This window comes from Macadamia integrifolia, chromosome 6 (assembly GCF_013358625.1).
Source record: "Macadamia integrifolia cultivar HAES 741 chromosome 6, SCU_Mint_v3, whole genome shotgun sequence".
Taxonomy (NCBI): Eukaryota; Viridiplantae; Streptophyta; class Magnoliopsida; order Proteales; family Proteaceae; genus Macadamia; species Macadamia integrifolia.
The window spans coordinates 37,437,671-37,449,592 of record NC_056562.1 but is presented as its reverse complement, the minus strand read 5'-3'; the positions used below and the strand labels follow the sequence as shown (position 1 = coordinate 37,449,592).

General features: G+C 39.2%; 1 protein-coding gene across 1 annotated transcript in view; it reads right to left on the bottom strand.

Annotated features, from left to right (window-relative positions):
• LOC122081959 (apyrase 2-like) overlaps positions 1–11,515 on the bottom strand; it is a 25,532-nt gene extending 14,017 nt beyond the window's left edge. The window contains exons 1-4 of the mRNA XM_042649399.1: positions 10,705–11,515; positions 8,535–8,663; positions 8,131–8,187; positions 7,907–7,999 (exon numbers count right to left, since the gene is read on the bottom strand). Coding sequence (XP_042505333.1) covers positions 7,907–7,999; positions 8,131–8,187; positions 8,535–8,663; positions 10,705–11,034 — 609 coding nt within the window. The 5' untranslated portion in view covers positions 11,035–11,515. The remainder of the gene's footprint in view (positions 1–7,906; positions 8,000–8,130; positions 8,188–8,534; positions 8,664–10,704) is intronic.
• Between the last annotated feature and the right edge of the window lie 407 nt (positions 11,516–11,922).

Below are 11,922 nucleotides of genomic sequence, written 5' to 3'. Positions count from 1 at the left end.
TAATGTAGACTGGGATAGGGAGTCTAACCAAGTCTCAACTGTAGGATCTTTCTATCAAAAGAACCACTGTAAGAACTTGAGCAGATCAATAACACTTTGTGTAGTTGAGAGAAGAAGAAGATGAGTTAAGGAAGAGGACCTCTTGTGCTTCACACCGCTGAGAGTCAATTGGATCAAACACCAATTCCATCAGCCTTGATCAAACACAAGACAAATCTCCATGTAGAAGACAATAGCAACAACCATTAATTTTTTTATTAAAATCATCTAGGCCTTTAGGAGCCTCCTCTTCTTTATTTATAATGTTAATGGGGGAGGGAATTACAAAATAGAAGGTTCCTCAAAAAGGAAACCAAATATTCTCCTAATACAATAGCTACTAAAAACTGAAATTAGAAACTAACTGAAATTAGAAACTAGTTGAAAAAGGAAACTAACTACTAAGGACTTGACTCAATTAATAACTTGACTCATAAGGAAACAAATATAACTCAAATCAAGCCCAACTAGAAAGGAAACTAACTAGTAATCCCGTACTCAATCTTAGAGCCCCCTTTTTAGACCCATAAAAGTGGTCTATTACACTCAAAACACATGGGATCAAAAGCCTAACATGTATGGAACCCAACCCTAGGCTTATTCCTAATAAAACAAGCCTATGTTGGTAATTAATCTGCATCACATGCCTATCAAAATCCTTGGGTCTCAAAACCCGTTACACTCTTGTCTCCTCAGTCTTCTGCTTTTTCTCTTCCTCCCCGGGTGTTTGGTTGTATTTGTTATGTGCATATTAACAAATCTTCCCTCACCAAACTTGATCTCAAGGCTCTCAAAGGCCTATTCCTTGGGTATTCTTTTACTACCAAAGGCTACAAGTGTTGTCACCCTTCATCTCGTAGGCGATTTCTTTCCGAAGATGTCACCTTCCTTGAGTTCGTGCCTTTCTTTGCTTCTCATCAACATCCTCTTCAGGGGGAGAATGGGAGTGAAAGTGAAAAGGCTGCCAATGCTATTCCATTTCTTACTCCCTTGCCTTACTCGTTTTTCTTTGATATCGGGAAACATAAAGAGGTGGTTGATGTTGACACTATGGATATTATTGATATTGCCATACTGGTGGAACTCGTACAAAGAAGGCACCTAATATTGTGTACGCAAGGACAAAGAAGACATGCCAAGAGTCATCTTTGGATCCACATCCTGAGTTTTATCTTCCTCATCAGGTAACATTTCTTCTCCTTCTGAGTTAGACCTCCCTTTTGATGTTCGAAAGAGTAAGAGAGGTTGTACTAATCCTATAGCCCGATTTATTTCCTATGAAGCTCTCTCTCCTAAATGTGTTGCTTTTACTGCTGCTCTTCTTTTGCTTCCATCCCTAAAACTATTATTGAGGCTACGACATACCCCAAGTGGAAGCAAGCCATGTCTAAGGAAATGATGGCACTTGAGAAGAACTGCAATTGGAAACTTGTTGATCTTCCCAAGGAAAGAGTTCTAGTTGGATGTAGGTTGGTTTATACAATCAAGTACCAAACAGATGGTGCTATTGAGAGGTACAAGGCAAGATTGGTAGCCAAAGGGTACAGTCAGGTGTATAAAATTGATTATCAGGAGACCTTTGCTCCTATGGTGAAATATAACTCTGTAATAGTCCTTTTATCTGTGGCAGCAAACAAAGATTGGCCCTTATATCAATTGGATGTGAAGAATGCCTTCCTCCATGGTGACTTAGAGGAAGAAGTTTATATGCAACCCCCTCCTCGATTCAAATGTCCAACAGCTGATGGTAAGGTGTGTCTCCTAAAGAAGGCTCTATATGGTCTCAAGCAATCTCCAAATGCTTGGTTTGAAAAGTTTCAAGCAGGCCATTTTAAAGAATGGGTATTCCCAAAGTTAAACAGGCCACACATTATTTACCCAAAGAGGTAATGGTACCATCACATCATTAATTATTTATGTTGATGATATCATGTTGACTAGAGATGACAATTATGAGATAGCTAGGTTGAAAGCCTACTTAGTCAAACAATTTGAGATCAAAGACCTAAGACACTTGAAGTATTTCTTGGGAATTGAAGTGTCAATTGTAAAGGTCTAAGAAGGGAATCAATATTTACCAAAGGAAATTTATTTTACACCTATTGAAAGAAGCAAGGATGTTGGGGTGTAAACCGACAAGTTCTCCTATTGAGAAAAATCACAAGTTATAAGAAGATTGAGGTTCCTCTCTTGTTGATGCAGGAAAAAACTGAGACTAGTGGGGAAACTGATTTATCTTTCTCTAACTCGCCCACACATTTCTTATGCAGTGGGAGTAGTGAACCAGTTTATGCATGCTCCCAAGAGTGGCCACTTGGATGTTGTGTACCGCATCCTCAAATACTTGAAGTCCTCTCCGGAAAAAAGACTTTTGTATACTTAAAACAATCAATTGAGGATAGAAGGTTATTCCGATACTAATTGGGTTAGATCCATCTTTGACAGATGACTTACTTTTGGCTATTACACATTTGTTGGTGGTAATTTGGTTATATGGAGTAGCAAGAAACAACCTGTTGTAGTTAGATCTAGTGCAGAGGCAAAGTACGGTGCAATGGCTCATGGAGTTTGTAAACTCATTTGGTTGCGAGTGCTGGCCCTTGAGTGGGGATATAGTGTTGATGGACTTATGCGCCTCTAATGTGATAACAAAGTAGCCATAAACATTGCCCATAATCCTGTGCAACATGATAGGACAAAGCACATTGAAGTTGAGTAGCATTTCATCAAAAAGAAGATTGACTCCGGCAACATTTGCACTCCCTTTGTGAAGACAGATGATCAATTGGCAGACATCTTCACCAAAAGACTCATTCCTCACAAGTTTAATACCCTCTTATGCAAGTTGGGAATGTATGATATTCTCCAGCTTGAGGGGGAATGTAAGAGTTTATGTAATAAGGGTACTTTAGGGTCAAGTGTATTGTACTCTTGCCACTTATTGTACTTTCTTTTTCCTTTCTATCTCCCTAGGGAGGTGTATGTAATTTCATATATCTTGTTAAGTGAAGTAATATATATTTGGTACAGTGGTAGAGAATCTTTTATTTACACAACATTCCACCATTCTCTTTTCTCTTCTTCTTCTTCTTCCTCTTCCTCTTCCTCTTCCTCTTCCTCTTCCTCCTCCTCTTCCTCTTCCTCCTCCTCCTCTTCTTCTTCTCTAATCTTTCATTTCCTTTTTCTCTTCCCATCTTTATATTCTAACTCATTGATGAGTGAGTAAGGAAAGACATACAGAAGCTAGGTCTTAACCCTAGTATGACATCAAGCAGAGCTGATTGGAGGGCAAAGATCCGTGTTGCCGATCATTCACAAATGGGATGTCCCAGAGATGTTGCTTTGCTTTGTTTCTTTTATCTTTTTCCTCCTTTTCCCTTTTCCCTTTTTCCTCCTTTTCCCTCTTCTTTCTTTTCTTTTTCTTTTTCCTCACTCAGATCCATGTAGCCAACCCCATTAGTTGGGATAAGGCTGAGTTGTGGTGGTGTTGTTTGTTGTTGTTGTTGTGTACACCTTGTGAATAATTACATATATGGTTTAAAGCATCTCCGATACCGATATGATACCCTCTGATACATATCTTAAATTTAGCTAACCGATATGGCGTCCGATAGCGATACTTTAATCCTTGATCTTTAGCATATATTAGCTTATTTTTTATATGATACAATACCCTCCGATGCGTATCTTAAATTTAGCTAACCGATACAACGACCAATACCAATACTTTAATCCATCTGTGTCCCCTCTTCTTTCACATACCAAGTACCCCTTTGATATATATACTATTTTTTCACTGAGTCCATCTCGCTTTGGTGGGCCCGTAAGTGTGGAAACAATTAACAGTATTGCCATTGGTCATATATTTGCAATTTTATTGCTTTAGTGGGCCCTATATAACTTCAGGCTGGGGTTGCACTTTTTTTAAGATTGGTACTTTCATGGAGTGATGATTATTATTATTATTGGAGATTATTTGCTCAAATTTGTTTAAATCTAACTCTTATTTGTGGCTGCTCTTGATTATGGAATTTATGTGATGCTCATCCTTCCCGATGCTGGTTGTCGTTGTCTTATGATTGTGAATTAATCTTTATTGCGTCCTCTGCATTATTTGTCACCATTTAATGCTACAAGTGGGAGGGAGATTGGAGATTACTGTTATTATCTACTCAAGTCATCAGTTGAAGATTAATATTTATTGGAGGTTATTGCTATTATCTGCACAAGTCCTTAATTGAAGATTTATATTTAGTGTCCGTGTCATCTGCTCGTATCCTAAGCAACAAATTTATCTTTGAATATAGTTATTTGTGGTATTCAGAAACAATGCAGTTTATAAGTGGTTCACAACAACCTTATGTTGAGTCTATCATAGTTCAACAATTGCTCTCTCCTTCTCCCATTGTTCTCTCTCTCTCTACTTTGCAGGTACTGTTTGCAACTTCTGGTTACTTACAAGCTTGATGCAAGGATTTGAGTAGTTTTTACCTATTTAGTGATGCATAACAGAAAAATAAATAAAAAAAAAAAAAAAAAAAAAAAGGTTTGAGCACCATAAGAAAAAGTGACATGCAACTTACTTTTTTTTTTCTTTTGGCCCAAATCTGTTTTGCATTGTGATTTGAGCATTGTAAATACCCAAAATTGTTGAAATTGTGAATGTTAGGGTTGGATTTTGTGTTGATTGATTTCCCCAACTCAATCGAAGAGAAAAGCAATTTTCCAATGCTTTGGTTGCTCTCGATTTCATATCTCAATCATGATTTCTGTTTTGCAGGTTTAAAAGAGGTGTATCAAATATATCTTAACTGTATTGATTTGTATCGGACCATATCAGTCCCATATTGGAAATTATAAACCCTTGTCATCAGTGAGTATCGTATCAATACCCACCACTACCGATACACTATCAGCCAATATGATATGCACCAATACTTAAAACACTGGTTTCCATAGTTGCTGCTGTGGATTCAGTAATGTGCTCGGTGGATTCTGCCAAATATTGGACCCTTTGTACTGTGGGGGTACATTTCATGTGCACTTGATGCAGGAACACTTCCATGGGTTGGCCCGAACCCATTTGGTAACCCAGACAAAGAACTGGGTCCAAATTTGGGTCTTTGGTCTAGTAGGATAATTAGATATTTATTTTCTTAGGATAATATGTAATCTTTTAAGTTTCGAAGTTTAGCTACATAGGATATTTAGTTTCCCAGTTTTAGTTGTTCTTAGTTTCCTCTGTTTGAGTTTGTTTCCTAGTTTTCCTTTGTTAATTAGATTTCTTCATTTATTTATAAGCATATACCCTACTATTGGGATCCAGCTTTGATAATGATGAGATCGTGAGAAGTATGGTGCCTGCATGGCTGGTGTAGTGCAAGCTCCGCCCCCCCCCCTTCTTCTTATGTGCTCTCTCTCTCTCTCTCTCTCTCTCTCTCTCTCTCTCTCTCTCTCTCTCTCTCTCTCTCCCCCTTTGTTATGCACTACTTCTCTTCCCTATTTTTCATTTCTCAGTTTCTATCTCTGCCCTGTTCCCAAGAGATACTCGATCAGTCATAACTGGTCATCGATCTCCCTCACCTCCTCTCCTTTCCCTGTGATATTCTAGGTATAAGTTGTATCTTCATGTGTAATTCATAATCCCCAAAGACTGGTCCCAGAACTCCCCTCCATTTAGAGAACTGAACAAGCAACTAGGCTGATGTGGAACTTATCGCAGATTTAGAATTCAGATATCAAACTCTCCCTCCTCACTTGCTGTTTTGAGCAAATCACATAAGCATTTAAGAAGGTTAACAGTCATGAAACCTTAACTGGAATTTCTCATCGAAAGGGCTTCAATCCAGTGAGATACCTCACGTTAATCAGATCTGATTCTGAGTCTACCACCAGTTTCTGTTTCAGAGGTTTACCTGAGATTTATTACCCAATATTCTTGTCAGGTATTAGTTGGGTTGCAGAGGTTGAAGCACTCCCTGTTCTGGTTCTATCATGATTTGTGAATGGTGATATTCGGAGGTTGAAAGTAACTCATAACCCCCACGGTTTATTGGTCTTCAATATATTTAATTTCTGAGTTCCAAGTTAACCTCTTCCTTTACCTTTAAGTCCTTCATGTCCTTACTTTAGCTTTAGTTCCTAGTCTACCCTCAGACAATAAGTCCTAATCCCCTTCATATCTCTGTCTACCGAGTAGCGCCTTTAAAAATCTGGTTATTTACTAGATTGCCATCCCCCCCACCCCTCCTTGCAACTACATTTCAATCCCAGAGCTGCCACCATTCTCAAATATTTGGCTATTGCACACTCGGGTGGGCCCATAAGCAAACCCAATCAAGGTATCTTGACCTGTACCATGACAGGGGGTGTGTCCCCACTTGGCAAAATATTATTTCCTAGCTTTTGGCTTATCTTTTTCCTAGTTAAGCTAGATCTCTATTTCTTAATTAAACTAAACCTTTATTTTCCATTTTCTTGCCGCACAAGGAATTACTTTCCTTGTTTACCTGTAATTCATTACTTATAATATATATGAGCGGTAGGGGGGGAACTGCTAGAGCAACAATTCTGCAGTTCCCTAGCAGCATCAACTCCTTTTCACCCTTTCTTCTTTTCAGGTACTGGTTTTTAATCTTTGGTATTGTCACATGGTACCAGAGCTCTAAGAACTAGTAATTGATCTTTTTCACATGCTGATTTGATAGTCCATCCAAGGACTGATCTTGGTTTCTGGTTGCAGCAGCCTATGCCTGCCTAAATACTATATACAGTCCTAGTTAATGATAATATAAAAGATAAACTAGGGAGCTCTATTATCTATCTTGCTGGTTCATGAATTTCAGGTGAAGGGTTGCACCATCCAGCTCTTTCGAACCCAGTAATACTAGTCATAGACTTCAAAGGCACAAGAAGTATTGACCTCTGCAAATCAGATCTGGCACAAGGTACATAGGAGCTTCAACAGGGCCAAGCTTCTAGGGTTTCAGTCGTCCTTGGCTAGAGAACAACACACAAGATTTCACTCAGGAAGGAAGAGGAACGCAGGAGATCGACTCTTTTTAAAGTGGCAGCGATGCTGTTTGCAGGAAGTAGCAGTAAGAACAAAAAGAAAGAATGAGAAGAAGAAGAAGATCAAAGGAGGGAGGGATATGCAAGCATCTCGGCAGCCATGGGTTCAAGCCAAAAGCTTCAATCAAAATTCAATTCTTTAAAATCTGTCTTTCTCTACCGTGTTACATGGCTATAAAAAGGAAAATCAAAACCTAACAGCGGAAACTGATTAACGTGGGAACGAACCTAAATTAGCAACTGAAATAAAATCTCTCAACTTACGTGATGACACCTACTCTAACAATAAGGAAACAAATTAATAATCAAAATACTGAATTAACCCCAAATTTTCCCACACCCAACTACATCACACAGGATTGATCCAATGAATGAAGTCAAGCTCAACTCTGACTTTAAAGGAATGCATACTAGTTCTCATAATGCTAAGTAATATATATTCAAAAAAAAAAAATTACAAATAAAAGCATAGTCTATATCCAAAAACGGTACAATCTGTTACATGAATTCAAATTAATTCGCCAGTTCAAAATTTCGTTTTGGCCGATGAAGATGCATTTAACTGCAGGGGATGATTTTTTGCCCTAATCGTGATTTATCCTTGAACTACAACTTTTAAAAACAGGCCACATGATCAGCAATCAAGCCATCAAGGTCTATGGAAGCAGGACCTCAACAATGCCCATCTGCCTTGATTCTTGCAGTTCTCAGGACAGCCCTTCAGAAGTTACAAATACCTAACTAATTTTTTAGGCGCCAGAAAAAACATAAACAAAGGGAGTTTAACATAACATACCCACTGAAAGGCACCCTCCTGAGTTCCATCGAGGACAGTGACCCAATCTGGTTTTGATTTCAAGGAACTTTTGTCTTCAAGAAAATCCCTAACCTGTGGTATGCACAGTGACAAGAAATGAGGAAGAAATTGGTCCTCTTTCTCTCTCTTTTTTTCCTTCCTGTTTTTATTATTCTTCTTAAGTGTTCTGTACATACAAGAGCACATAAGAAAATGGGAGTTACCGCTTGCAAAACTCTGTCAGATGTGTCACCTTCCAAGGCCCTCAGACCTGCCGTTGCCTGAATAAACATTGTAATTTGATCAATATGAACAAAAAGAGAGCATAGATATTCAAAAAAAAAATCTTAGAGGACAGGTATCTTGCCTAAAAAAAGAGCAACCCAGTGCACAAGGCCCCCGCTACTGCAGGTTCAGGGAGGGGAAAATATACGCAGCCTTACCCCCTGCTTCGCAGGAGAAGCAGTTTCCAAGTTTTGAACCTGTGACCAACATGTTGAAATAGTCCAACTTAACCGTTGCGCCACAGGCTCACCCACTCTCAAAGGACAGGTATCATGCCTCCAATCTAAAATTCTAAGTGTATCGTGGAACAGAAAAAAATATAGAAGAAATTACTATTGCCTACCCCTACTCTCACTGGTGTCTTGTGGCGCAACTCTTGGGGAACAACACTTTCTGCTTGATCCAAAAGAGACTGTAGTGAGTCTGCGGCCAGATGGGGATTGTGGGCATATGAGCTCAAACCCGGTTTTTTCTGCAATAACAAGGACCAGAATGATCATAGGGAAAATTGCACACAATCAAGCAAAGAAAAAGCTGATATATAATCTGAACCATTTCTGATTACAAAACATGAAGAAAAATTAAAAGCTACAGAGACTACAGCTAATTTTTACCCCAATCCATAAGAAATAGGGAAAAGGAGAATCAAAAATATCACCAGTTGACATTTCATCCAACAAAACTTCAACAACAACCAACCAAAGACTACATCAACATGTATCAATCCCTGCAGGCCAGAACTATCATTTCTCTTGCTATACAGATCTGCACCAACATTTACAATCTATCGATGCATATCAGCATGAATCACTATAGTTGACTAATAACTGCAATTTACTGTAATGGCTGTAACAGCCTGGTTATTAGAAAATGAATCCAAAAATAAGAAATTCATTTTCTTATTGAATGCCAAAGTACTAGGTCCACATTAAATATGTTAGAGAATGGGCCCCAGTACCGTGGGGGTACAAGTTCATGTCTCCCACGATAGGGGGGGTTTCCCTATCATGGGGTTTTTGTTTTGTTGCTTTTCTTTTATTGTATTTCCTAGTTAGGATAGATTTTATCTCTAAGTAGGACAGATTCTCTTAGTTTTATTTTCTTTATTGACCAAGGAACTAGTTTCCTATTTTGATTGTACCTTGGCTTGTTAATAAAAGGCTAGCGGTAGGGGAGACCGCCAAGTATTGATTCTACTATTCTCTTGGTAGTCTCTCCCTCTCATTCTCCTCTCTCCTCTTGCGATTGCTGATTTTTATCTCTGGTATTGTAACAAAATATATGTTGTACATCCATGGACCCTCTAAGATCTATAGATCTCCAAATTATTCAAAAAACCAAAGTAACATTATGTAATTAAAATTTTTAAAAATTAAATTTCAATGTAAACCACTTGCCTACTATGAAAATACTGAAGATATGCAAAAGAGCTGTTGACCAACCACTAGATCCATAGATCTCCTAAGTTTTTAAATAAAAATGTATGTGGACACAATTTCTTCTTATTGTTTGAAAAACCTTCATATTAAAAATTTGATCTGGTATAAGATATGAACCCAATAGTTCTAGATTAAATTTTTTCATCTTAATGCCATATGATTTGACCACAACTTGCATGATACTTTTGACTCAAGTAAATAAGATCTGTTAGAACCCCCCCCCCCAATTCTCATATAATTTGAATCATTTGTAACTTTCATTTTACTTGGGTTTAAAAACTTTTTTTAATATATTAAGTATTATTTCTAACAATGTTAATGCCTAATGCCTATGGTAACTTTTAGCTAAAATAAAGTACTTTATCTGAATAAATGTGTTGAAGCAGTAACTCTTTTCTGCATCAGAAGTAACTATCAGCCAGAATTAAGTTATCTTTGTAATAAAGTACTTTAATTGAATCAATCTATGGAGTAAATCTTTACTGCATCAAAACAGGACCTGTGCATGTAATTTTTTCCTTTAAATTCTCAGTCCATTGAAATTGAATACATTACAACTGTACGCATTAAAAGGTAAGTTGGAACAAGATAGAAGAGAGGAAGCGCATATCATGCAAAGTGAGGCACAAACCGTGCAAAATTGTAGGTGGGACTCGATCACAAGAATCAGCAACAACAGGCAAGACACTTTAACATGGGAACCCACAGGCACCTTCTTATGCATGTATAGTAAACTCCTCCTAATGTATGCAATGCCTACCTTAAACAGCTATGCAGCTCCATATGCAGGAATAAACAACAACTACAACAACAACTAAGCGCTGCTGATAGAATTGAAAAAGAGAAAGAAAAAAATATCCTCAAATGCGAAAATAGTATAACAAGGCTTTTTGATCTAGGTTGAAGTTCCCCTTTCGTTTCTTTTGTTTCTGTTTGATCCTTGGGTTTAACATTGCTACCTTGATGAATGCTCTATCAGCTCACCTAATAGTTTTCTCCAACTTACACATAACTTTGTTAACGTAAAAGAAAGCAATGAGTAGTTGTATCGCAGCCGAGTCCTTTTCAACTTACCTGAACGAAGAGTTCGAGCTCTTTCCCGATGGGAACAAGATTCAAATTTTCATCAAAACAATAGACGTGGACCCTGCTACCGGAGCTTCCGGCGTCGAAGATGGCAGCATAGCTCTTAGATCCGTGGGGAGAAGGAGACGATCTCGGATCATTAGAGGAGGCCCGGCGGTTGCCAGCTTCCATCGAGATGATGCCGTCATCAGAGGAGGAACGGGGCATGAAGAGGAGGACAAAGGAAGTGAGGAGAAGAGGCACGGATACAACGAGGATGACACCGCGGAACTTGTACAGCTTGTCAGAGAACGACTCCTGTCTCGTGCGCTTCAACATCTTCTCCAGATGAACCAATTGATCGGGATCGGACAGAGGGTGAGAATGATTCTGCCCCTCCAGGAGTTCTGCAGATGATGGTGATCTATACCGTATCTGCCCGTTCCCAGGAGCCTTCAAAGAGGGGGCTTCCTGTAGAGACTCCAGCTCCGTTCCTCTTTCTTGAATATTGAATATTTAAATTGATCTATCGAGAGACTGGCTGGTAGATCCGCCGGAGCGATGGCCGGGGTAGCGTCAGGTGTTGGGGACTCGGGACTCTGGACTCTGGACTCTGGACTCGGGACTCGGGACTCGGGACTCGGGACTCGGGACTCAGGACTCAGGACTTGGGAATCGGGACTCGGGAGCCGGTTAGGAGAAGAGGGAAAGATGAGAATTAAGAAACAAATTGGGTCCACAGCGTTTCTAACTTCCTACTTCGTAGATATATAGAAGTTTAGTGATAAGAGAATGAACTCATGAACAAAAGTTAGGCAAAAAAAAAAAATATTACAAATATATCAATCAGGAGAATTTGGAAGGCCGTCTTGCTTTTTGAGTCTTTGCTCTTCTCTGCAACGACTGCTGCCGATGACAAGATCGGTGGCCCTCCATCCAAGCTTGCTGGAAAGAGACTTGACCCTGCAGTAAGCACGCACTAGCCGCTCCACTGAAATGAGGCGGACGAGGGACCGGATGCATGTATTTTAATTGTAGATGTACCGGATGATTGGATCCAGGGCCGGGGGTGGTGGGGTCTGATCAATATCACTTCATTGTCGCCGAAGATTCTCGCACGCACAGCGTAATAGAGGCCGAGGTTACCATCGGAAAAGGCGGAATGGCCAATTCGAATAGAATTTATAAAGGCTGATGCCGATTTCCATCGATTATGTACACCAAGAA